The sequence below is a fragment of the Electrona antarctica genome (assembly GCF_951216825.1).
Source record: "Electrona antarctica genome assembly, chromosome: 6".
In the NCBI taxonomy this organism is placed as follows: domain Eukaryota; kingdom Metazoa; phylum Chordata; class Actinopteri; order Myctophiformes; family Myctophidae; genus Electrona; species Electrona antarctica.
Genome location: NC_136811.1, coordinates 19,951,532 through 19,979,172, shown reverse-complemented (window position 1 = coordinate 19,979,172; position 27,641 = coordinate 19,951,532). Strand labels below are relative to the sequence as shown.

General features: G+C 44.2%; 1 protein-coding gene across 4 annotated transcripts; it reads right to left on the bottom strand.

Annotated features, from left to right (window-relative positions):
- Nucleotides 1-1,270: 1,270 nt before the first annotated feature.
- LOC306925468 (NACHT, LRR and PYD domains-containing protein 12-like) lies at nt 1,271-26,660 on the bottom strand. 4 transcript variants are annotated; one of them, XM_079504301.1, is made up of 22 exons: nt 26,474-26,660; nt 25,557-25,676; nt 15,744-15,885; nt 15,419-15,624; nt 14,540-14,675; nt 14,059-14,192; nt 13,040-13,175; nt 12,555-12,688; nt 11,719-11,808; nt 11,415-11,460; nt 11,090-11,295; nt 8,822-9,146; nt 8,547-8,716; nt 7,594-7,729; nt 7,307-7,488; nt 5,054-6,863; nt 4,631-4,804; nt 4,013-4,186; nt 3,692-3,865; nt 3,429-3,602; nt 2,577-2,626; nt 1,271-2,055 (listed from the first exon to the last, which is right to left on the bottom strand). In XM_079504301.1, the coding sequence occupies exons 3-22, from the start codon at nt 15,881-15,883 to the stop codon at nt 1,511-1,513; spliced, it is 5,142 nt and encodes a 1,713-aa protein (XP_079360427.1). In that variant the 5' UTR covers nt 15,884-15,885; nt 25,557-25,676; nt 26,474-26,660; the 3' UTR covers nt 1,271-1,510. The 4 variants fall into 4 exon arrangements, with proteins under 4 accessions (XP_079360427.1, XP_079360426.1, XP_079360428.1 ...); XM_079504300.1 differs by lacking the exons at nt 25,557-25,676; nt 26,474-26,660 and adding an exon at nt 19,500-19,721; XM_079504302.1 differs by lacking the exons at nt 8,547-8,716; nt 8,822-9,146; nt 25,557-25,676; nt 26,474-26,660 and adding an exon at nt 19,500-19,721.
- Between the last annotated feature and the right edge of the window lie 981 nt (nt 26,661-27,641).

The following is a 27,641-nucleotide window of genomic DNA, read 5'->3' as shown; positions in this document are numbered from 1 at the left end:
AGGCACTAACTGCTGCACATGGACAGAAAATTCCACTGCCATGTGTGGGCTCCTGACTTTTAGTAAAAATAAACAAAACTACTTTGCTGTCATTCACGAAACAAAAGCTGTTTTGTGTTGTTGAAAGTCTATTCTCCAGGGTGGGAATCCTCTCAGGGCCTCTTCTCAGGTCTTTTGCTGCTTTTTGGGTTAAGGTTAGGTTTAGGTATAGTTTTACTCAGTTTGGTTATGTCAGCCATTTAAATGTCTTCCATGTTTCTATGGTTTATTGTGCATATTGTTATTGCATTTCCTTTCCTGCTTGGCCTTCATTATCGCTGCTTGCAGCTATATTTATTATTATTATTATTACCCTTATTATTAATAATACTAATAATAAACGTAAAGCTGCAATCCGTACCCCTACATAGGATTCTAATCCAAGGTCCCCATGTGAGCATCAACAAGTCAAGTTGTTTACGTTTGAGTTCGATGCAATACTCTGACCCACCAGTAGGTGTCCTACCTGACCACAGGATGTAAATGTCTATCTCAGTAGAATAGCTACAACCACTATGATTATTATATCAAAGGAGTGATATCATTTCATCTCACTATTTGCACTCATAGAACTTCTAAATGGTTCACAATATAATTCATTCCAAAGAACCCCCATAGCTCTGAGTGTATAAATGGAACCAAATGGATCCAAGGGTCCATACATTCAGAGTTACAGACCTGTAAAGCCCAAGCCACACCAAAGGGTCGGGTTGGGACAAAACTGTTTTTAAAGTAAACCTAAACCACACCAATGCAACTCATTGAGTTGCAATGAGTTGCATTTGTGTGGTTGCATTTGTGTGGTCTACCTTAAAAACAGTTTTGTCCCCTTTGGTGTCCCTGGACACCACTTTGAGAAACATGGTACTAAATGTCTATGTAGTGTACTAGCCAGATTATGTACCAAATCCAATACCTAATGTGTTGTCTTACATACACTTCTAAGTGCAGGTCTATATGATGTCATACTTTATCTCATCAGTACACTTCCGATCTAGACTACAAGCACTCAACGCGTCACATTGCGATGCGTTCTGAGCTTGTAGATTGGCTATTGTCAACTGAACTATTGTGCACACTTGGGAATGTAAATCTAGTGAGGTCTGTTATCTTGCCCACTTATAGGTATAAGTAGTGTAGTTATAGTAGTGTTACTGTTAAGTTTGTAGGCTCGCACTCACTCAGACACCAGAATACCAATCAAAGTATTAAGAGCATTGGACCAGATGGATAACATGGAACAATTCTTATTTATTGACATGGACATAATAAAGATGATATGATGGAAACAATGATGGCGATAAGCTAAAATAGAAACAAAGAAAAACAAATTCAACCAAAGTAACAAATAATGAACAATTGCACCAAATGAGTGTTTTTTGAAGGACTTCTGCAATCTGTGCAGGTGTGTTCCACTCACTACTCAACTCAGTGCAGGTGTGTTGCAACTTGCAAGTTGCAAGTGCCCAATTTAACCATTTTGTTGGACCTCACACAGAGACACTGAGGTGCCTGACCACTCAACCCAGAACCCAGGGTAGAGGGGTTCAGTGAATGCGCACTGGAAGGTGTACAGGTGTGTCAGCGTGTCAGAGGAGACTCTGTAGAAGGACAGGGTGCCAGCAGGCCAGTCCAGATACACTCCGACCCTGTTGGAGCCAGAGGGGGGTACTGGGATGAGATGGTCCTTCCCATTATGACAGGCAATGTAACTGGCAGGAGAGCATTCCAGTCTCCAAGACCCGCCATAGTACCCCAGCTCGCTGTCTGCACCCCGCCCTAACCTTCTGATTCGTCTGGATGTGAGGGCGATAGACACCCACTGACTCCACTCTACCTCCCAGTAGTGGCGTCCAGTCAGGCCCTCAATGCACAGCACCTGCGACCTGGAGTCAAATCTGTCTGGATGACGGGGATACGGCTGCTCCTCGGTTTCCCATGACACCTTCCTGTTCCCATCAGACAGAGACAGGTGTCGGTAGGCTGTGTTTGGGTCCAATGTGAGAGGACAGGCGTCTGATGGGCAGAACAAGACACACAGTCAATAAACCATCATTCGCTATACAAGCCTTTGTCTCGTTCCAGTCTACAAGGCATACAAGTTTGTGTGTGTGTGTGTGTGTGTGTGTGTGTGTGTGTGTGTGTGTGTGTGTGTGTGTGTGTGTGTGTGTGTGTGTGTGTGCGTGTATGTCTCTGTGTGTGTTTATTTTATATTTCATTATGACTTTTGTTTTTGTTAGTTTTTTATTGTAATAGTCTATTCAGTTAGAGGTTACATTCAACAGAGTCAGAAAAAGAGCAAAAAATAGCATATCTACAACCTCACAACGTGTCGCACCACAACAAGTTGTGAGCTTGCAGGCCTGCTATTTTTGACTAAGGACATTTTCTCTAGGTTTCTAGTTAATTTGATTCGTTTTGTAAACGCAATGAGGTTGTCGTTTTTATTTTTGCAAAGCTACATTTTGTAACTATGTTAGTTTTAGTTAGTTTAAGTTATAACCCTGAACACTATATAGTAAACACATGCTGCTCACATCTTCTGAGGAGTTCCGGTTTAACATGGTGCTCTCCTCCATGGTCCACACTGTAGGGATGAGAACACAGAAAAACTGTTATTATAGGAGCCGATCCTTTAGATTATATTAAATAACATCATTCAATATTATTATTTATTTATTTAACTTTTTTTGTATCGTGTCTATTAATGGGTGCAGTGTGCTCAACAAGTTATAGACGAATCCGCGGAGAGCTGCCCTGGGTGCATTAATAACTGCGGTGTCAATCGGCTCTCATTATTGCGGCTAGATACCGCAGTTATGGTTGCCGCTCGGCGGATTCGTCTGTAGGAAAGTCTAGGGGGCGTGGCAGACTGAGAAGCACAGTCTTTAGACCTTGCATATGGGTGATTTATTTTGTCATCTTTCATTATATTCTATTACAAGTTTAGTTTTCTGTTCAGTTATGCATCTTTGTAAATAAATCAAGCTTTAAGATAAAACTAAACCGAACACATTGTATTCTTCAGTAATGCAAGCAGTGGCATACAGACATTTTGAGGGGCAGGTGCTCAAGTTAAAACATGGCACCTTCTGCAGTGCGTGGAACCGCCGGCTGCCTTAATAGTGTGTGAGACTTTTAGATTTTGGGGCATAATAAATAATATATTATTAGACGCTTTTAATCCAGAATTGATTGATGTCCCCATGGACCACAAAAAAATGAAGAAACTGTACAAAAAAAAAACTTTCAAAAGGGCACTTTGCTCTCCGGACGGCAAAAGGGCAGGTGCTTTAGCACTTGGTGCGTGGTGCTAAAAAATATTTTTGTCAGTTTTAGTCGACAGAATTAACACTGGTTGGAAACACGTGTCTACAGCAATGACTAACGTGAGTGTCTCCAGTCTCCAGTTTGGATCTTCCAGTCCAGCAGAGAGCCGAGTCACACCAGAACATCCTGGGTTATTGCTGCTTATGTTCAGCTCTCTTAAATGGGAGGGGTTGGCGATCAGAGCTATGGCCAGAGAAGAACACCCTTCCTCTGTGACCAGACAACCACACAGCCTGCAGAGAAATAACAATTTTCATAAACAAATGGTCAAATTAAGTTGAGTCAGCATGTCTTTGCACAAGAGTAAACATATATTCTTCACCTTAGTGTCTCCAGTACACAATTTGGACTCCTCAGTCCAACAGACAGCAGCAGTATTCCCAAATCCTGTAGGTTGTTGTAACTGACGTCCAACTCTCTCAAATGCGAAGGTTCAGAGCTTAGACTGGTTGCCATGGCTTCACAGCTCTTCGCTGACAACCAACAGTGAATCAATCTATATACACAACAAATCACTAGTTAGCAGGTCTAAGATTAATCAACAATCAACAACCAACAATAAATATTGTATCTCAGTTACATAAGTCAACTGTTAATCTAATCAGTGCATTTTGTTTTACTTATTTGGGAAAATTAAACTGACCTGAGAACAGCTATTCTACAGTGTAGACTCTGTAGTCCAGCTGAGAGGAGATTGACCCCCAAATCCTCTAAATGGTTATAACTCAAATCCAGCTCTCTCAAGTGGCACAGCTCAGAGCTCAGAACTGAGGCCAAGACTTTGCAGTGGGTCGCATTCAGTTCACAGCCAACCAATCTGTAGTCGAAGAATACATTGTGAAAGCAGGCAGGCTGTACTAAAACAATATTTGCATTGCTTTTATTCACTGCAACATCATTGTGTATACAAGTACAATCAAACGGGGAGTGTGTGACGCAGACATTGTCGCCTGGATCAGAGACAGGTCTGCTCCAGGTCTGCTCACGAGGGCTGCGGGGCGCGTATCGTAAAAAAAAAAGCTCAACACAATCCAGGTCTAGTAAGACGCAGGCATGTGCACGAAACGAGCACACCGCACAACAATTTCACGTGACCGCGCCAACGTAAATACGCTTGCGTTGTCGGCCCTCAACTTCTCCAAAAGCGCATCCAAAATAAACGCACGCCTCTCATTGAAAATGAATTACTAGGCAGGTCAGACGCTGCCCGTCTGAAAGCACCTTTATTCTACAAAGACAGGACCAGAAGAGCTCAACAAACCTAAGCACGTCCAGTCTGCAGTGAGGACTGCTGAGTCCAGCAGAGAGAAGGTTTACACCGGAATCCAGCAGATCGTTATCGCTTACGTCCAACTCTCTCAGATGAGATGACTTTGACCTGAGGGCAGCGGCCACGACCTCCCAATGTCTCTCTGTCAGTCTGCAGCCAACAAGTCTGGGATAATAGAGTGATCAGTGATTAATCTCAGTTTGATTCACAGAAACTAACCACCATTCAAAAATAATGGGTAAAAGACGGAAAAGCCAATAAACTTAAAATGTCTATTTCTCCCAAGTTATTCCTGTGGATATTTCTCTTTCTTCTTATTTTTAGATCATTGACTCTAGGATTGCAAAATTTCATTTCATGTGTTGCATCTGCAATGACAATAAAAGGAATTGAAGTGAACTTAGCTGAACTAACCGAGCGATTATGCAGTTCCTCACAGCTGGGACCAGTCTCCACCGCCCCTCCCTTGATGTGTTGTGTGCCATCAGGTCCAACACATCCAGGACCTCCTCTGACATCTGCAGCATGTAGGCCAGGGCCGAGCAGTGAGTCTCAGAGAGCTTCTTCTCTGTTCTGGTCTCCGTCTTCAGGTACTGTTGAATCTCTCGGAACACTGAACGGTCATTCATCTCCATCAGACAGTGGAAGGTGTTGATGTATCTGTCAGGAGAGGCATCGCAAGTGTTCAAACTCTTCAGGTTGTCAATAGATTTCTGGATGCTTTCTGGACTGTGCTCTGTCAAGCCCAGCAGGCCTACTAAAGGATTCAAGTTGGATTCAAGTGAGAGACCATGAAGGAAGCGGATGAAGAGGTCCATGCGGCCATTTTCACACTTCAAAGCTTTGAGCATGGCTCTTCTCAGGAAGTCATCAAGGGAACCGTCATAGTAGCTCTCCCACAACAAATCTTCCTGCTCTTCCAAGAAGGTGCTCATCACTTTCATGTTCTTGTTCACATAGCAATGAAACAGGTACACTGCAGCGAGAAACTCCTGAATACTCAGGTGAACAAAGCAGTAGACACTTCTCTGGAGGAACACGCATTCTCTTTTGAAGATCTCTGTGCAAACCCCTGAATACACCGACGCATCTGTGACGTCAAGGCCACATTGGTGCAGGTCTTCTTGATAAAACACAATGTTGCCTTTCTCCAGATGTTCAAATGCCAGCCTCGCCAGCTTCAGAAGAACTCCCCAGTCACTCCCTGTGGGCTCCTGTCCACTCACCCCAGCGCTTGCATCATACTTCTGCTTCATCCTCTTTGTGAGAATGAGCAGGAAGTAGCAGTACATCCTAGTCAGGGTCGTGGGCAGCTCTTCGCTCATGTCTGTCCTCAGAATCATGTCCTCCAGGACAATGGCCGTGATCCAACAGAACACTGGGATGTGACACATGATATAGAGGCTCCTTGGTGCCTTGATGTGCGAGATGATTCTGGTGGCCAGGTTCTCATCACTGAATCTCTTCCTGAAGTACTCCTCTTTCTGTGGATCGTTGAATCCACGCACTTCCGTAACCAGGTCAATGCATTTAGCAGGGATCTGGTTGGCTGCGGCAGGTCGGGAAGTTATCCAGATGAGAGCTGAGGGGAGGAGTTTCCCCCTGATGAGGTTCGTCAGCACCAGGTCCACCGAGGATGTCTGTGTGACATCAGAAATGATGTCATTGGACTGGAAATTGAGCGAAAGCCTGCTTTCATCGAGACCATCAAAGATGAACACAACCTTCCAGAGGGCAAGCATGTCTGCTGTGATCTTCTTCAACTCTGGATGGAAGATGTGGATCAGCATGAGAAGACTCCACTGACCATCACGAATCAAGTTCAGCTCTCGGAACGACAGCAGAATAACAAGTTTGAAATCTTGATTGGCCAGGCCCTCTGCCCAGTCCAGAGCGAACTTGTGCACAGAGAATGTTTTCCCGATGCCAGCGATTCCCTTCGTCAGAACTGTTTTGATGGGGCTCATCCGACTGGGTGATGGTTTAAAGACGTTTAAACAGCTGATTGCAACGTCAGAGAGGGTTTTCATCTTGGATGCAGTCTCAAGCTGCCACACCTCATGTTGTGGATTAACCCCTTCACTCTCTCCCTCAGTGATGTAGAGCTCTGTGTAGATCCTGCTTAAGGGGGCTGTAGTCCCTGTTTCAACAAGATCTTCATTCACAAACTCCAGCCTCCCTTTCAGACTGATCCGATAATCGCTTACATCCTCCAGACTCTCATCTGTTGTTAGAGGAGAATAACCATGAATTAAAAAAAGGTTTCATTCATATTACTGCATGCTATAAAAACATAGTCTGCTCTTACAATCTTCCAATGAGTCAACATCCAACAGAAGGCAGGACAATTATGTTAAATAATCTTGAATCCTAAATACTTATAGGTGACTGGCAATCCCCAGAGTTCTATACAATGTCTGTGTCAGCGTTTTTCCATCAACACCAAATGTCTTTGCGGAAAATAGCAGATCTACAAGCTCACAATATTGTGAGCTTGTAGGTTTGCCCCAGAATAGGGACTTTATAGGGTTCAAGTGGCTAACAGGCCAGGGAGTATTATAAAGAAAAATATGAAAAAAGACAAAACAAAGACAAACTATCCCTTTGTTTGTTTGTTTGTTTGTTTGTTTTTAAGAGTAGGAACAAAAGCTAAAGGGAGAATCTTACTTTGAGGACAGCTCTTCTGACTGGGCGCCTGTGGTCCAGGTGTGGTTTTGGATGTGTCTGCACACAGGGGACAGGCATGGTGTCCTGCTGCACACCGACTGCAGAACCAGTGTCCACAGGGGATAGAGACCGGACCGCTCAGAACCTGCTCCTCTGTCCCAACACAACCACTCCAACGTTCTCTGTGAACATGCAGAAAATCTGATGAGTCATCCCGTAACAGGGTTATGGTGTTAGGGCACCCCCTAAACATGCATTTAAATACACTAAAGGAAAGTCGATCTTACTTTAGGGTTATGTCTGATGGAGAGGGTTCTTTCCTGAAGTTAAACGGCACACCCATAGACTGGTCACTCTTCAAGGACAGACATGATGCAGACTCATTCCACTCATCGGCCTCTCTCTCCTCAGACAGGCTCATGACTGTGGAGTTGAAAAAACAGAAACACCTGTAATGAACACCACATGCACTCTATAGCAGGGTTTCTAAAAGAGGGTGCCATGGCAACCTCGGGCAAGTGGTTCTCAAACACTTTGGGCTCAGGGAACCCCTGTACATATTTTCATTTACAGCAGCACCCCTATTTTACATTGTACATTTTCACTCTCAGGCATACCGGTGTGAGGCAGGTAGAAGCACCAGTATAGTGTCGGCTCCAGCTGACATCATAGTGGAGCAATCCTTCCAGCGAATGCCCCAGAATACGGGATGCTGGGTTAAAGTGCTCATTATGAAAAAAAATCACACTTGTGTGAAGTGAGGGGCCATAGACTTGACTGGGACGGGACATTCATAATTAGGCTCTAAACAAACATTACAATTCCATAGCTTGGCTGGCCTACTGTATGACGTAATTTTGGAAAGCCATGTAGCCTATTGGAGGGGCTAGTGTCCCTCAAAAAAGAACAAACTATCCTTGCTTTTTATTTTAGGGCCTCCTATATACAGCTTTTGGCCCCACATGTCTCAATATTTGCCATTGATAATGAAAGGAGAAATGAGTTCAAATGTACGCCAAATCTTGTCCCCACACGTCTCAATATTTGCCATTGACAATGAAAGGAGAAATTAGGTCAAATGTCCACCAAATATGACGTAAAGTTGTGGCAACAGGCATTCTGATTGGCCAGTATGAGATGATGCATGATGATGTACGATGATCAGAGCGCCCCTCACTTCACAGGGGTGTGATTTTTTTAAAGTAGAAACTAAAGCTAAACTTAAAGGTAGAATCCATACTTTGAGGACAGCTCTTCTGTGGTCCAGGTGTGGTTTTGGATGTGTCTGCACACTGGGGACAGGCATGGTGTCCTGCTGCACACCGACTGCAGAACCAGTGTCCACAGGGGATAGAGACCGGACCGCTCAGAACCTGCTCCTCTGTCCCAACACAACCACTCCAACGTTCTCTGTGAACATGCAGAAAGTCTGATGAGTCATCCCGTAACAGGGTTATGGTGTTAGGGCACCCCCTAAACATGCATTTAAATACACTAAAGGAAAGTCGATCTTACTTTACGGTTGTGTCTGATGGAGAGGGTTCTTTCCTGAAGTTAAACGGCACACCCATAGACTGGTCACTCTTCAAGGACAGACATGATGCAGACTCATTAAACGCCAACGGCACACCCATAGACTGGTCACTCTTCAAGGACAGACATGATGCAGACTCATTAAACGCCAACGGCACACCCATAGACTGGTCACTCTTCAAGGACAGACATGATGCAGACTCATTAAACGCCAACGGCACACCCATAGACTGGTCACTCTTCAAGGACAGACATGATGCAGAGTCAATCCACTCATCGGCCTCTCTCTCCTCAGACAGGCTCATGACTGTGGAGTTGAAAAAACAGAAACACCTGTAATGAACACCACATGCACTCTATAGCAGGGTTTCTCAAAGAGGGTGCCATGGCAACCTCTGGCAAGTGGTTCTCAAACACTTTGGGCTCAGGGAACCCCTGTACATATTTTCATTTACAGCAGCACCCCTATTTTACATTGTACATTTTCACTCTCAGGCATACCGGTGTGAGGCAGGTAGAAGCACCAGTATAGTGTCGGCTCCAGCTGACATCATAGTGGAGCAATCCTTCCAGCGAATGCCCCAGAATACGGGATGCTGGGTTAAAGTGCTCATTATGAAAAAATCACACTTTGTGTGAAGTGAGGGGCGCTCTTATTATCATACATCATCATACATCACATTCCGTGCTCAGCCAATCAAATCATCACTATACGGGGTACTCAAAAAGGTTACTATATATCATATAAAGATTTAGCACCCCCCTGTAGTAACCTCATGTTGAAGAAAAAATCACACTCATGTGAAGTGAGGGGCGCCCCGATTTTTGCGCGCATGTGTTGCTATCATGTCGGTAATACATATTATAAGATGTATTTATATCGGTGAGATGACGTCTTATGTGAATTTACCCTAAACAAACATTAAAGTCCATAGACTTTGCTGGCACAAAGTACATCATAATAGACCCTAAACAAACATTAAAGTTCATAGACTTGGCTGGGACTTGGCCGTTCCTCACCCAGGAGTCAGCCCGGCTCCTAATCCAGACAACAGTCTTGTCAAAATTTGACTATTGTAACTCCCTCCTTACTGGTCTACCGGCATGTGCACTTAAGCCTCTCCAACTAATCTAAAATGCAACAGCTCACTTGGTCCTCAACCAGCCAAAATTCTCACACGTCGCCCCCATTCTCCGCTCCCTCCATTGGCTCCCGGTTGCTGCCCACACAGAATACAAAACTCTGATGCTGGCATCCAAAGCAACCAAAGGTATGGCTCCCCCTGGTCCCCCATATCTTGCAAGCATGATCGAACCCTACAAACCCTCCCGCACACTCAGATCAGCCAACGCAGGGAAGCTGGAATTACCTTCACTAAAAACACTGGGACAACTCTCCACACGTCCCAAACCTTTCTCCCTTCTGGCTCCAAAACTATGGAATGCACTTCCCATTACAATCAGAACGGCAGCCTCACTCCCAATCTTCCGTCGTAGTCTGAAAACCCACCTTTTCAGACTCCATCATAGCCCGTAGCACTTACCATAGCCCCTTAGATAGCACTTTATGTAGACTTAGATAGCATTTTATACAGACTTATAGCATGTTACGTAGACAGCACTAGAATTGCATTTTATGTAGTCATAGCACTTTATAGTATATATGTATAGTATAGTATGTATAGTTTATATGTAGAGTTTCATATATAGATATTCCACTGTTACGTTCTTAGCCTACGCATGTTTCACGATAACTACTTTTTATGTATGTGCTGTATTGCCATGCTTTTTGTTCTTGCTTGTTGTAAATCGCTCTGGATTAAGAGCGTCTGCTAAATGCCTAAATTGTAAATTGTAAATTGGACGGGACATTCATAATTAGGCTCTAAACAAACATTAAAAGTCCATAGCTTGGCTGGCCTACTGTATGACGTAATTTTGGAAAGCCATGTATCCTATTGGAGGGGCTAGCGTCCCTCAAAAAAGAACAAACTATCCTTGCTTTTTTTGAGGGCCTCCTATATACAGCTGTTGACGCTACATGTCTCAATATTTGCCATCGACAATGAAAGGAGAAATTAGGTAAAATGTCCGCCAAATATGACATAAATTTGTGGCAACAGGCATTCTGATTGGCCAGTATGAGATGATCCATGATGATGTACGATGATAAGAGTGCCCCTCACTTCACAGGGTGGTGATTTTTTTTAAAGTAGAAACAAAAGCTAAACTTAAAGGTAGAATCCATACTTTGAGGACAGCTCTTCTGACTGGGCGCCTGTGGTCCAGGTGTGGTTTTGGATGTGTCTGCACACTGGGGACAGGCATGGTGTCCTGCTGCACACCGACTGCAGAACCAGTGTCCACAGGGGATAGAGACCGGACCGCTCAGAACCTCCTCACACAAAGCACACCGGAACAGCTCCTCTGTCCCAACACAACCACTCCAACGTTCTCTGTGAACATACAGAAAATCTGATATGAGTCATCCTGTAACAGGGTTATGGTCTATGGTGTTAGGGCCACCCCCTAAACATTCATTTAAATACACTAAAGGAATGTTGTTTGATCTTACTTTACGGTTATGTCTGATGGAGAGGGTTCTTTCCTGAAGTTAAACGTCAACGGCACACCCATAGACTGATCACTCTTCAAGGACAGACATGATGCAGAGTCATTAAACGTCAATGGCACACCCATAGACTGGTCACTCTTCAAGGACAGACATGATGCAGACTCATTAAACGTCAATGGCACACCCATAGACTGGTCACTCTTCAAGGACAGACATGATGCAGAGTCATTAAACGTCAATGGCACACCCATAGACTGGTCACTCTTCAAGGACAGACATGATGCAGACTCATTAAACGTCAATGGCACACCCATAGACTGGTCACTCTTCAAGGACAGACATGATGCAGACTCATTCCACTCATCGGCCTCTCTCTCCTCAGACAGGCTCATGACTGTGGAGTTGAAAAAACAGAAACACCTGTAATGAACACCACATGCACTCTATAGCAGGGTTTCTCAAAGAGGGTGCCATGGCAACCTCGGGCAAGTGGTTCTCAAACGCATGGGCTCAGGGAACCCCTGTACATATTTTCATTTACAGCAGCACCCCTATTTTACATTGTACATTTTCACTCTCAGGCATACCGGTGTGAGGCAGGTAGAAGCACCAGTATAGTGTCAGCTCCAGCTGACATCATAGTGGAGCAATCCATCCAGCGAATGCCCCAGAATACGGGATGCTGGGTTAAAGTGCTCATTATGAAAAAAATCACACTTTTGTGTGAAGTGAGGGGCCATAGACTTGGCTGGGACGGGACATTCATAATTAGGCTCTAAACAAACATTAAAAGTCCATAGCTTGGCTGGCCTACTGTATGACATAATTTTGGAAAGCCATGTAGCCTATTGGAGGGGCTAGTGTCCCTCAAAAAAAAGAACAAACTATCCTTGCTTTTTATTTTAGGGCCTCCTATACAGCTTTTGGCCCCACATGTCTCAATATTTGCCATTGACAATAAAAGGAGAAATTAGGTCAAATGTCCGCCAAATATGACGTAAATTTGTGGCAACAGGCATTCTGATTGGCCAGTATGAGATGATCCATGATGATGTACGATGATAAGAGTGCCCCTCACTTCACACGGGTGTGATTTTTTAATGTAGAAACAAAAGAAAAATGTAAAGGTAGAATCCATACTTTGAGGACAGCTCTTCTGACTGGGCGCCTGTGGTCCAGGTGTGGTTTTGGATGTGACCGGACCGCTCAGAACCTCCTCACACAAAGCACACCGGAACAGCTCCTCTGTCCCAACACAACCACTCCAACGTTCTCTGTGAACATGCAGAAAATCTGATGAGTCATCCCGTAACAGGGTTATGGTCTATGGTGTTAGGGCAACACCCCCCCCCCCCCTCCTCCAAGAGAAGGAAGGAAGGAAGAAAGAAAGAAAGAAAGAAAGAAAGAAAGAAAGAAAGAAAGAACGTTTACTGGTAGTTGGGGAGGAATGTGTTTATATAAATATTTCACAATACTTTCATGTTGTGCTGAACATGTCATGTATCAAACCGCATCGTGAGCTCAATGTATCAAATGTATATATCAGCCTTTGGGATACGTGATCTTATTTGTGTCTGGGAGCCTTCAACATTAATTTAAATACACTAAAAGAAAGTCGATCTTACTTTATGGTTATGTCTGATGGAGAGGGTTCTTTCCTGAAGTTAAACGGCACACCCATAGACTGATCACTCTTCAAGGACAGACATGATGCAGACTCATTCCACTCATCGGCCTCTCTCTCCTCAGACAGGCTCATGACTGTGGAGTTGAAAAAACAGAAACACCTGTAATGAACACCACATGCACTCTATAGCAGGGTTTCTCAAAGAGGGTGCCATGGCAACCTCGGGCAAGTGGTTCTCAAACACTTTGGGCTCAGGGAACCCCTGTACACATTTTCATTTACAGCAGCACCCCTATTTTACATTGTACATTTTCACTCTCAGGCATACCGGTGTGAGGCAGGTAGAAGCACCAGTATAGTGTCTGCTCCAGCTGACATCATAGTGGAGCAATCCTTCCAGCGAATGCCCCAGAATACGGGATGCTGGGTTAAAGTGCTCATTATGAAAAAATCACACTTGTGTGAAGTGAGGGGCCATAGACTTGGCTGGGATGGGACATTCATAATTAGGCTCTAAACAAACATTAAAAGTCCATAGCTTGGCTGGCCTACTGTATGACGTAATTTTGGAAAGCCATGTAGCCTATTGGAGGGGCTAGTGTCCCTCAAAAAAAGAACAAACTATCCTTGCCTTTTATTTTAGGGCCTCCTATACAGCTTTTGACCCCACATGTCTCAATATTTGCCATTGATAATGAAAGGAGAAATTAGTACAAATGTACGCCAAATCTTGTCCCCACACGTCTCAATATTTGCCATTGACAATGAAAGGAGAAATTAGTACAAATGTCCGCCAAATCTTGTCCCCACACGTCTCAATATTTGCCATTGACAATAAAAGGAGAAATTAGGTCAAATGTCCGCCAAATATGACGTAAATTTGTGGCAACAGGCATTCTGATTGGCCAGTATGAGATGATCCATGATGATGTACGATGATAAGAGTGCCCCTCACTTCACACAGGTGTGATTTTTTAATGTAGATACAAAAGCAAAACTTAAAGGTAGAATCCATACTTTGAGGACAGCTCTTCTGACTGGGCGCCTGTGGTCCAGGTGTGGTTTTGGATGTGACCGGACCGCTCAGAACCTCCTCACACAAAGCACACCGGAACAGCTCCTCTGTCCCAACACAACCACTCCAACGTTCTCTGTGAACATGCAGAAAATCTGATGAGTCATCCCGTAACAGGGTTATGGTCTATGGTGTTAGGGCAACACCCCCCCCCCCTCCTCCTCCTCCAAGAGAAGGAAGGAAGAAAGAAAGAAAGAAAGAAAGAAAGAAAGAAACAAAGAACGTTTACTGGTAGTTGGGCAGGAATGTGTTTATATAAATATTTCACAATACTTTCATGTTGTGCTGAACATGTCATGTATCAAACCGCATCGTGAGCTCAATGTATCAAATTTATGTATCAGTCTTTGGGATATGTGATCTTATTTGTGTCTGGGAGCCTTCAACATTCATTTAAATACACTAAAGGAAAGTCGGTCTTACTTTACGGTTATGTCTGATGGAGAGGGTTCTTTCCTGAAGTTAAACGGCACACCCATAGACTGGTCACTCTTCAAGGACAGACATGATGCAGACTCATTCCACTCATCGGCCTCTCTCTCCTCAGACAGGCTCATGACTGTGGAGTTGAAACAACAGAAACACCTGTAATGAACACCACATGCACTCTATAGCAGGGTTTCTCAAAGAGGGTGCCATGGCAACCTCGGGCAAGTGGTTCTCAAACACATGGGCTCAGGGAACCCCTGTACATATTTTCATTTACAGCAGCACCCCTATTTTACATTGTACATTTTCACTCTCAGGCATACCGGTGTGAGGCAGGTAGAAGCACCAGTATAGTGTCAGCTCCAGCTGACATCATAGTGGAGCAATCCTTCCAGCGAATGCCCCAGAATACGGGATGCTGGGTTAAAGTGCTCATTATGAAAAGATCACACTTGTGTGAAGTGAGGGGCCATAGACTTGACTGGGACGGGACATTCATAATTAGGCTCTAAACAAACATTAAAAGTCCATAGCTTGCTGGCCTACTGTATGACATAATTTTGGAAAGCCATGTAGCCTATTGGAGGGGCTAGCGTCCCTCAAAAAAAGAACAAACTATCCTTGCTTTTTTTGAGGGCCTCCTATATACAGCTTTTGACGCTACATGTCTCAATATTTGCCATTGACAATGAAAGGAGAAATTAGGTCAAATGTCCGCCAAATATGACGTAAATGTGTGGCAACAGGCATTCTGATTGGCCAGTATGAGATGGTACATGATGATGTACGATGATCAGAGCGCCCCTCACTTCACAGGGGTGTGATTTTTTTTAAAGTAGAAACAAACGCTAAACTTAAAGGTAGAATCCATACTTTGAGGACAGCTCTTCTGACTGGGCGCCTGTGGTCCAGGTGTGGTTTTGGGTGTGTCTGCACACTGGGGACAGACATGGTGTCCTGCTGCACACCGACTGCAGAACCAGTGTCCACAGGGGATAGAGACCGGACCGCTCAGAACCTCCTCACACAAAGCACACCGGAACAGCTCCTCTGTTCCAACACAACCACTCCAACGTTCTCTGTGAACATGCAGAAAATCTGATATGAGTCATCCTGTAACAGGGTTATGGTCTATGGTGTTAGGGCCACCCCCTAAACATTCATTTAAATACACTAAAGGAATGTTGTTTGATCTTACTTTACGGTTATGTCTGATGGAGAGGGTTCTTTCCTGAAGTTAAACGTCAACGGCACACCTATAGACTGGTCACTCTTCAAGGACAGACATGATGCAGAGTCATTCCACTCATCGGCCTCTCTCTCCTCAGACAGGCTCATGACTGTGGAGTTGAAAAAACAGAAACACCTGTAATGAACACCACATGCACTCTATAGCAGGGTTTCTCAAAGAGGGTGCCATGGCAACCTCGGGCAAGTGGTTCTCAAACACTTTGGGCTCAGGGAACCCCTTAATTTTCATTTACAGCAGCACCCCTATTTTACATTGTACATTTTCACTCTCAGGCATACCGGTGTGAGGCAGGTAGAAGCGCCAGTATGGTGTCGGCTCCAGCTGACATACATCACCATGCCAGCTTGTGATGGACATTTTGATCAATATTTTACTTGTCACAGACAAATAACTGGCCAATAATCTTACCAGAAACCCAAATGAATATCCCTCAACCGTTCCGCCCCGCGTCCGAAACGGTTGAGAAATGACAGAGTTACAACCATGCTGTTTTCGTGCTCAGATTGATTGATTGATTGATTGAAGAATTTATTAACAGTTTGCAGAATTACAGTACATTTCAAGCACAAACTCAATACAAAGGCTGTTAACTGTGAGTGGACGACCCAATTAAGCATTACACTTGTTTCCAACAGGGTCCACCATGTTCAAATCATCAAAACATTTAGAGACGTACAAATAGACACTTCTATAGACAGAACAGGAATTCATCAAAAAGGAGGTAAAAAGGGAAAAGAAATATATACAGTGAGGGGAAAAAAGGGGGGGGCGGGGGGGGGGGATTCAGATTTTACGGGGGCCAGTTTCGAATTGCAGCCATCCGTAGGTGCCCTTTGAGAGCGGTTTTGAAGGAGTCAAGGGATTCGCATGTCTTAATGACAGTTGGTAGGGCGTTCCACATTTTGGTGGCATAGGAGCGAAAAGAATTTAGTCCCTTGTTTGTGCCGAATCTGGGTTGTACATGGTTCGTTGCACTCCCTCTGGTGTTGTGGGTGTGGACTTCGTTAACATTAAGGAAGTATCTAGACAGGTACATGGGTATCTTGGTGGTGTATCGAATCTTGTGGACCAGACCCATTGCAAGTTGCTGTACTCTGTCGTCGACCCTAAGCCATTCCAGCCTGTCGAAGTGGGCAGGGGTGAGGTGGGTTCGGGGGGCTAGATCAAGTAGGAGCCTGACCAGTTTGTTTTGGGAAGTCTGGAGCCTGGTTTTAAGGGCCTTTGAGGTGCTGTGGTACCAGGAGGTGCATGCATAGTCAAAGAAACCCTGTACAAGGGCTCCTGTTAAGGTCTTCAAGGTGTTTTTGTTGACCAGTGAGGAGATCCTGTAGAGGAATCTTGTTCTATGGTTGACTTTTTTGATTACGTTGGTGGCCATTTTATCACCGGAAAGATTAGCCTCCAGGATGGAACCTAGGTAGGTAATTTCATCTTTACGTGTGATAACATTGTCACCCACTCTAACCAAGAAGCCATTTGCCTTGCTGAGATTACTAATAGAGCCAAAGAGAATGGATTCAGTTTTTCCCAGGTGTAAAGATAGTTTGTTATCAGCGAGCCAGGTGCAGATTCTACCGAGTTCAGAGCTGAGGGCATTTTCAACCTGCAGTTTGTCCCTGTCCGAGACCAGCAGTGCTGAGTCATCTGCGAACAGGAACAAGTTGCAGTCACAGGCTGAAGTCATGTCGTTTACATATATTAGGAACAGTAGAGGCCCTAGTATGCTTCCTTGTGGAACGCCACAGCTCACTGGGAGGGGGGGGGACAGTGTTCCGTTCACTTCCACCATCTGTTCTCTCCCCTCCAGGTAGGATTGCATCCAGCTCACTGATGTGCTATCGAAACCAATTGCTTTTAGCTTGTTAACCAGTATGGAGTGGTTCACGGTGTCAAAAGCCTTTTGGAGGTCCAGCATGACCATGCCGCAGTATTTGCCAGCGTCCACCTCTTGTTTGATGTGGTCGCTCAAATAGAGAAGGCATGTGTCAGTGGAGTGGGATGTTCTGAAGCCAGATTGGAACTCGTACAATAATTTATTAGTGGCAAGATACTTTTCAACCTGTTCATAGACTATTTTTTCCATCACTTTCGAGATGGAACTAAGAATAGAAATAGGGCGGTAGTTGCCGGGGTCTAATTTACTCCCTTTCTTGTGCAAGGGGGTTACTTTGGCCAGTTTGAAATCTTGGGGGACCTGTCCCTGTTTGATGGAGAGGTTTACTATGTGGGTGATGATTGGAGCTATAGAGATGGCTGAGTCTCTGAGAAATGTGGAGGGAATGTTGTCATGGCCTGTGGCCTTGTGGGGTTGGAGGGCACTCAGTTTCTTAATTATCTCATCAGTTGTTACCATAACTAGTTTAAAATCGTCTTTACAAACACCTAGGTTTTTGTAGAAGGTTGTAATGTGCTCTACACCAAAGAGCCCAGAGTGGGAGGGCAGTTTGTTAACCAGAGTTGTTGCTATGTTTGTAAAGAAGATATTCAAGTAGTTGGCCACATCAAGGTTGTCAGTGATGAGAGTGTTGTCAGATTTGATGTTTATGTTCGAAAATCTGGTTTTTAGTTTCTGACCATAGCTTAGTTGATTGTTTAGTAGCTTCCAGAGCTCATGAGGATTGTTTTTGTTTTCCTGAGCTTTATCATTAATGAAGTTACTTTTAGCTGATTTGGTCATGGCAGTTACACTGTTTCGTAGTTTGATTCGTTGTGTATTTAGGTTGTTCAAACGAGCTTGGCGAACACTGTCGAAGCGCTTGGCTAGCTTTGACTTGCATTTTAGAACTTCAGAGCATTTTTTGTCTCTGGCTTTCATTGCAGCCAGTATGTCCGAATTCATCCATGGTTCCGAGCGGGTTTTGCCCCTGGTGGTTCTCAAAGGAGCCATGTTGTTCAGTACTGATGTAAATTTGGTTTTGAAGCCAAGCCAAGCTTCTTCGACAAGTGTGCTTTTAAGCTCATCGGACCAATCCAGACTCTCCAATACTTGGTTAAAGACCTCACTAGAGTAGGTTTTGAGGTCCCTTGATATGACTGTTTTGTGGCAGCCGGTCTTAAGTTTTTGTATTTTGCGGGTACAGAATATCATAAAATGATCACTAAGCCCACATACAATAACCCCTTTCTTGGAGATTCTGGATTTGTCCGAGGACAGAATGAGATCAATGACAGTTTGAGTAGAATCACACACTCTAGTGGGTTGGGTAATTAGCTGACTGACACTATGTAGATCACAGAACTTACTGAATGACTTAAACACAGGTGCTTCCTTACGTTGCATGTCTGTATTGTAGTCGCCAATCAGGATTTTCTCTACACATTCCTCCTCAGCTAAGCACCCCTCAAGTATATCATAGAACCCATGTTGGTCAGGCGGTCTGTAGACGGTGCCCACTAATACTGATTTAGCCTTTTTGAAAATTAATTCAACCCACACAGTTTCAATTTCATCATGCTGTAAGTCAGTACGAGTAACATATTCAGTGTCTTTGTGAATATACATACACACACCACCACCATGCCTGTTTCTGTCGTTTCTGATCAAAGAATAGTTCTCAATTTCAATCTCAGCGTCCCTGATGGATTCATCTAGTTTGGTCTCAGAAAAACACAAAATGTTTGCCTTGCCGGTAAGGAATAATTCTCTAATTTCGGCCAGTTTGGAATAAAGGCTGTTTACATTGAGATGAAAAAGATGAATACCATTGTTGTTGAGGATTGATTTGTTGATGTCAGCAATTGAGAAGAGTTGATCAGGTCCATTGTCTTTGTTAGTAGCCATGGGTTGACCAGGTCCATTGTCTTGCCCAGTGGCTGAGGTGTGAATGGGGGAGGGCGGTGGAATGTGGGGGGTGGTGCCGTTGAACCTGGTAATGTCTGCAGCCAGATCCAACTCAATGGCGGCCGTGTTGATTGCCGACACCTCTAGGACCGCGGCTGGGGTGGAAATGGGGGAAGGTGGTGGTCCATTGTCCTCAGTAGCCCTGGGTTGACTGGAGGTGTGGGGGAGGGGGGGGTGTTCCTCGGTCTGCTCAGGTAGGCCTGTGTTGTGACGGTAGGCCACGTTGATCTCTGCCGCTGGGGCGCCTTCAGCGAACAAGACGGCTGCGGTGGTATATGGGGGTCCGCTGGCGTTGGCGCCCTGGAAGGCGTGGAAGCCGTGGCGCGTTGCGATGGAAACGGCCGATGTTTGCGGAAGCAACTGTTGCTGCAGAGCGAGCAGTCTCGCTTGAGATCGAGTGACCGGACCAGGATTGGAATGAATGTCTCCCGAAAGCAGCAGGCAAAGAATAATCACAGTTCTGCGATCCATTTTGCCAGTCGGGGGTTTGTTCTTGCGATCCGGGTTTGCTGTTAACAAGGCGTGAATCGCCGCCGACCCAAAAGAAATGTGTTTACATTCCGAGCCGTTTAGGAGGAAAAAGTCGCTGTGAAGCTCCTCCGCTTCGTTTCCGTATCGTTCCATCTCTTCATGGTGTAAAGTCCATGTTGAATTAAAGAACGCGTCCGTAATCCATAGGATGAAGAAGAGGAAAAAGGCGGAAAAGGTTGAAAACGTAGCCATGTCGCTGCGTTGTCCGGAGAGAGCTCTGGAATGCGACTGCTCAGGTCGAGATATGGGCCCTCATTTATCAATCGAGTGTAAAATCTGCCCCAAATTCGAGTGTAGGATTCGTAGTACACCCACGTCGGGTCGGCATTTACAAAGTGATCGCAGACAGCTGTTTCTTCCTTAATTTCGTTCGGACGTTTATAAATGTGACGGCTGAAATCTATCTGGCACGCCCTATGAAATCAAGCCTCGCCCTCGTTTTTGCGACATGAACAACTGCAATACGACCTGGAAACCATGGATACAGGAAAAACGTACTGCCCGCCTCACCCCCCTCTCTCATACACACACACACACACACACACACACACAACTTGCAAGCCCAACTAACTGGTGTGTTGTATCTTAAATAAATAAAGAACGAACACCTGCATGAATTAAATAATTCCCTCTCACCTGTTTCCCTCTCACATCGCTTGCCTTTCTGTCATGTCCACGCACGCACGCACGCACCTCAAGGCTACATGACACATCGCATCGCCATGAATGGAATACGTTTGTAGGCCTATAATAATTTTACCCATTCGTGCGCAGTGCACGCGAAGGCGATCAGTGAGACTGCGCACTGCTGTGATAAGTCCTGTGGGTGAGTCAGTGATGCCTGCATGAGAGATAGGCTACCATGTCGTCAAGGCAGTCATAATCAACGTTTATGGAGTGATTTGATCATTGATGAACGAATCATAAACATATGGATGAAGGTTTGCATGTGTGCCGGTATGTGCTGGCCTGGGCTGGCGACGCACGCCTCCCGACCCCCGAAAATGATCTCGCTTTTATCTGAACTGTCAAAGCGCTTATTTAAATGGTGAATGATTAAGCCCCTTACGCCTATAGCCTGCTACAATTGCAAATAGGCAAGCTGTAGGATTGTCATTGTCACTTGGAAATAAAGGCGTGCAGTCCATGTGCCTTTTTTTTAAATAATATCACAGTGATTCTATAGGCATCTGATGTCACGCTCATGCCGCATGCGATGCGCTCCCAAATCATCTCACAAGTGCGCTCGCATAACAAGGCCAGTAAAGCACTGTTTGATTAAGCACAAACTAATACATTGTAAACATGTTATATTGTTTTTAATTGCGCGATTTTAATTACTTGTAAAGTTGGAAATCTCTCTTTTTCTTTTTCTTTTTACATGTATATACATACAGTTTTATATTAACATTTTAGGAGTGAAAACATATGTTTAGATGCCTGTGACAGCGTGTCAGCAGTTCAGACAATGCTGCTCCGCTGTTCTACGACAGAAAAACAGGTGAGGACAAAGCGTACGACAGCTCCCGACCAGACGTGAGTTTTGTCCTGGCTCAAGTTCAAAATCAAACGTTGGCGCAAATGGTAAATGCCGAAAATTGCGGTAATTTCGGCGTACACCCATATTTTGGCGTACGCACGGTTGATAAATGAGGGCCATGGTGATTTGGAGTCGCACCCAAACGCACCCAAACCCCCACGCACCCAAACCCCCACACACCCACCTACACACATAGGCCCTCATTTATCAATCGAGTGTAAAATCTGCCCCAAATTCGAGTGTAGGATTCGTAGTACACCCACGTCGGGTCGGCATTTACAAAGTGATCGCAGACAGCTGTTTCTTCCTTAATTTCGTTCCGACGTTAATAAATGTGACGGCTGAAATCTATCTGGCACGCCCTATGAAATCAAGCCTCGCCCTCGTTTTTGCGACATGAACAACTGCAATACGACCTGGAAACCATGGTTACAGGAAAAATAAAGTTCCCCTCGCTTGCATAAGTTGCCTTTCTGCCCCCTCTCATACACACAAACACACACACACACACACACACACACACACACAGACGCACGCACGCACACGCAACTTGCAACTTGTTGTATCTTAAATAAATAAACCTGCATGAATTAAATAAAGCTGTAGCCTACCCTGTCTGTTTCTCCTCTCGCTTCGCTTCCCCCCTGTCCGCCTCACCCCCCCCCCCCCCCCCCCCCCGCACGCATGCACGCACATATCGCAATTTGCAAGCAACTGTCACTGTGTGTTGTTAGTTGTATATTCAATTATTAAAGTATTTTTAATTTAATATACAACAAGAAATATTAGTGAACGAAAACCTGAACCTGTGAACCATGAATTAAATAACAAATAGGCACACACACGCTGCTGTTTTGCATAGGTGCTCCTCCTGTCCTGTCTGTCTCTCTCTATCACTGTGGTCCGTCCGTGACACCGTGATCAACTGACCAGCACGTTCGACGATTTAAATTGCCTCGCAGTCGCTGCAGTGGTTGGGCTGTCAACTGTCAAATCAATTATATGAATATTGAAGCCAAAACCGTAGCCTCATGTGGCATGCACTGGACAGTGGTGGTGGTGGTGGTGGGCTGCAGGCTGGGTTAGCCTATACTATCTCCGATGCGTTCCCACTTGCGCTGGCACGACACATTTGGCATTCGAGCGACGCGTCGGGTTTATTAAACGAGGAGGAGATTGCACATACTGTAACTCCAGAAAGACATCGGCCTGCTGTAGATTAGGCTACAGTAGGCTACCCATGTTGGGACTCTCCGCAGCTGCAGCGCTGTACTATAATCTCCAACGTCCCGTCATGGAAATATTTCAGCACAGACAGCCCAAATCCTCGCATGTATGCGCTCATCATGCAAAACACTGTTTAAATGGCTTTCGCATCTAACTTGCAACATTGTTTTTAAATGCGCGATTTTAATTGCTTGCTTGTAAAGTTGGAAATCTCCTACTAATTTCATATGACACAAAGACACATCGTTGATGTATTCCTTTACTTTTTTTTTCTTTTTTACATTTAGCCCATATACATACAGTTTTATATAAACATTTTAGGAGTGAATACATATGTTTCGCTGCCTGTGACAGCCTCTCAGCTGGTCAAACAATGCTGCTCCGCTGTTCTACGACAGAAAAACAGGTGAGGACAAAGCGTACGACAGCTCCCGACCAGACGTGGTTTTTGTCTTGGCTCAAGTTCAAAATCAAACGTTGGCGCAAATGATAAATGCCGAAAATTGCGGTAATTTCGGCGTACACCCATATTTTGGCGTACGCACGGTTGATAAATGAGGGCCATAGTCAGGAAGTGGTTGCACCACTTAAAAATATTATTTATGATTAACATACTGATGATTGCACTTCATATGGCTTCATATGTTTTAAATTTCAGTTCCTCATAGCTTTCTAGTATATTTTTCTCAGTTATAGTCTGTGGATAGATAAGTCAAATGACGTGGTTTATCCGCAACTTCCGCAAGTGTCTTTCCATGTTCTCATTCTTCACCATCAGTGATTTCTGATGATAAATATACTTAGAATTCAGTTCTGTATTTTTTTATATCAGTTCTCTGTTTGCTGGAAAGTGATTGCTGATGAGACAAATACTTAGAATAACTATTTCAGTTCCTTATTCCCAATAAAGATTCGCCTCCATGCTCCACCACTGTACTCTTTTAAAGGACGACCATGGTTATTTGCTGTAAAAGTTAACACTGGCCTGCTGCACGCGGTCCATGTTGAGAAGGAGGAGTTTGCACAACTCTTAGCCATGATGCTAAGAGCTAACATCACAGCTGTCACTAGATCCTGTAGGTTTACACTCTACAACATACGACGAATTAGACCGTTCCTCACCCAGGAGTCAGCCCAGCTCCTAATCCAGACAACAGTCTTGTCAAAACTTGACCTACCGGCATGTGCACTTAAGCCCCTCCAACTGATCCAAAATGCCGCAGCCCGCTTGGTCTTCAACCAGCCAAAATTCTCACACGTCACCCCCCTTCTCCGCTCCCTCCATTGGCTCCCGGTCGCTGCCCGCACAGAATACAAAACTCTGATGCTGGCATTCAAAGCAACCAAAGGCATGGCCCCCCCATATCTCACAAGTATGATCGTACCCTACAAACCCTCCCGCGCACTCAGATCAGCCAACGCAGGGAAGCTGGAGGTACCTTCACTAAAAACGCCGGGACAACGCTCCACACGTCCCACACTCTTCTCCCTTCTGGCTCCAAAACTATGGAATGCACTTCCCATCACAGTCAGAACTGCAGCCTCACTCCCAATCTTCCGCCGTAGTCTGAAAACCCACCTCTTCAGACTCCACCATGGCCCGTAGCACTTGCCCTAGCCTAGCCCCTTAGATAGCACATTATGTAGACTTAGATAGTATTTTAAACAGACTTATAGCTTGTTACGTAGACAGCTCTAGAATTGCACTTTATGTAGTCATAGCACTTTATAGTACACATGTATAATATATGATATAGTATAGTATGTATAGTTTACATAGATACTCCACTGTTACGTTCTTAGTCTACGCATGATTCATGATAACTACTTTTTATATATGTGATGTATGCCATGCTTTTGTTATTGCTTAATGTAAGTCGCTCTGGATTAAGAGCGTCTGCTAAATGCCTAAATTGTAAATTGTAAATTGTATGATGCAAAAATGTTTACATTTACAGTTGGTACAGGAGTTTTATGTTTTGTTATGTAAATATACATAAATAAAATACATTCATCAAATGTATTAAAATATGTTTAAATCATATTTATATTAACAGGCGTGGTGTGGGAGAAAAAAGCTTGAAATTACATTTTATTTGTTGCACGATACGCACAACATAGATCAAGCCGTCTAGAGCACTGATCTATTCCTTCCATGGTTACCCGTATTCCATTCAGCAACTGTATCCAACCTTCCATTAAATCACGTTTTCTAATTTGTATCTTATGAGTGAGCAGTCACATGATTATTATAGACATTTCCTAATAATGACTCAATCAGGCATTCCGGTGCACTTCCCCTTCTTGAGATTCTAACTCCCTTTTCTGTGGAATCTGTTGTCCTGCTACTTAATTGACGTCATCACCAGATCATTCAGTTCACTGAGTGAAATACATACTACATGCATGGTCAGGGACCACATGCAATACTGTCATGGACCACCAGTGGTCCACGGACCACCTGTTGAAAACCCTTGGTTTAAACGTGACATCATGTGGCAGCCAAGTCTTGGACTTTTAATGTTTGTTTAGAGTACGATATATGTACGATGCTCCTCACTTCACACTAGTGTGATTTTTTATAGTAGAAACCGAAGCTAAAGGAAGAACCCACTCTTACTTTGAGGATGGCCCGTTTGATTGGGCGCCTGTGGTCCAGGTCTGGTTTAGGATGTGTCTGCAGTGCACGCTGGGGGACAGGCTCATGCATGTCTGTGTGGAGTTAGAAAACCGGAAAAACCTGTAATGCACACGGACACCACATTAATATAGCAGGGTTTCTCAAAGAAGGTGCCATGGGAACCTAATAATAATAATAATCTTTATTGTCCCCAAAGGGATATTTGTCTTCATAAGTCTGTTCAACACCAACACAAAACCATATAGCACAGAACAACATATCACCAAGGCAATACTCTACAATACATGATGTCCCCACTGCATCTTATTTTACATGCACACACGCACAACTAATCAGCTGACTTTTCCCAGCACGACATTTCCATTTTACAACATTAATTCATCTTTAACTTATTGGTTTAACTTAAACTGTTAAACCAATGCTCTGTAATGTCTGGAAAAGTATGCATTGATATTTTTTTGATTGATTGAATACTTTATTAACATGGTTGTTAACAGTACAGTACATGCAGGTTGCAGCCAGCCAAGTCAGGTTATGCTCAAAGTACAAAAAGCTGCAGGGGGCTTGTTTCCATTGTGGTCCATTGTACTCAATTCACCAGTAAAACATACTACAATACAAAAACATATTTGATTAAAGCTCAGTATCATAATCATAATCTACATTTACAGAGAAAGGAGGAATGGGAGCAATTAATACTATTAGGCACAGTTTGGCAAATATCTTCAAATGTTCTTACTAATGATAGAGACAGAGTGAAATTAGCTTACAAAATGCAATGTATATAGGATTTGGTATGAATAAATATTTGGTATGAATACATATATATTAAAGCTGTTGTAAAGTATGTAAAAATACCCTTGGCTTTTATAAAAAATGTTTTTATCGTCTCTTACCTGTAAGTACTTGTGAAGAGTCAATCCTCGTGAAACATTGAGATGCATCAAAAGTGTTGCCAGTTGTTGAGAGAAATAAGCAACCAGGTCTAGGAAAACAAGCCCAAAAAAGTGACTAGCCTATATGCCACATGAGCACTATTTTTTTACTACACTTTTCTCAATTTCCCAATTTAGTCGTTATTCCAATTGAACAGGGAGGAGGCCCCACCGGGAGGATGTAGAGCCCTCTGTCCTACACCTCCCACCCTGCTGACAGGTGCCGCCCCCCCAGCCCGTAGGAGTACATGCAGTGACCGATATCACACTCCCCGCCCGGCTTCCCTCCTCCGGACACGGGCCATGGTGGATTCTAACCCACAACCTCCGTGGTGGTGGGCAGGGACTTTACCACTGTGCCACCCGAATGCCACATGAGCACTTTCATACTGTACATGGGCTATTTAAAGGAGCATTCAGTGATTTGGGTGATTTGGAAACCCCCCGGTCCGCCCCGGTAACAAGATGTGCACATGCACACGCTCTACAGTGGGCGACACACAACAGGCCAACAGCACGTGCACCAAGGCCTGCCCCCACTCGGTCATGATTGGAGGAAGGATATGCCCTCTAGTCAAAAACGTTTTTTTGACCCAGGGGTTAACTGGGGACAGGGAGGAACTCCTTATATAGTCAGCACACTCTATAGGGAGGATTATTAACAATTAACAATATATATATATATATATATATATATATTTGAATTAAGCGAAATCACAGAATATACCTTTACATTTGAAATAAAATGTGGAATATTCTGAATATATATTTTAACATTCTAACACCACAAAGCCAGGATTCCTGGCACAAAACATTTTCAGATGGGGTTAATAGGGACCAATACCAATATTTGGGGGTCCATGACATAATTAAAACTTTGGGAAGCAAGCCCAAAATAAGCAACTACACACTTTCGGAACAAGTCCAAAAAAATCACAACCCACAACTACCAATATTTACAAGCAACTTTACGGAAAATGAAGCCCAAAGTCACTTATAATAAACAAACATGGCACCCCTGCACATGACACATGGGTGTACGTGTCTCAACGGAGTTGGAGAGGAGACAGTTTCGAATTGCAGCCTCCCATAAGTGCTCTTTGAGAGTTATGGCTGAGTCATGGTGTGA

What these genes read in the sequence shown, in the direction of transcription:
- LOC306925468 (XM_079504300.1), bottom strand. Translation starts at nt 19,578, where the DNA reads ATGGCTACTAACAAAGACAATGGACCTGATCAACTCTTCTCAATTGCT. An exon ending in CCATCAGACACAACCGTAAA is followed by an intron (nt 8,717 to 8,821) that starts GTAAGATCGACT and finishes GCATGTTCACAG; the next exon opens with AGAACGTTGGAGTGGTTGTG. An exon ending in ACAGAAGAGCTGTCCTCAAA is followed by an intron (nt 7,730 to 8,546) that starts GTATGGATTCTA and finishes TCAACTCCACAG; the next exon opens with TCATGAGCCTGTCTGAGGAG.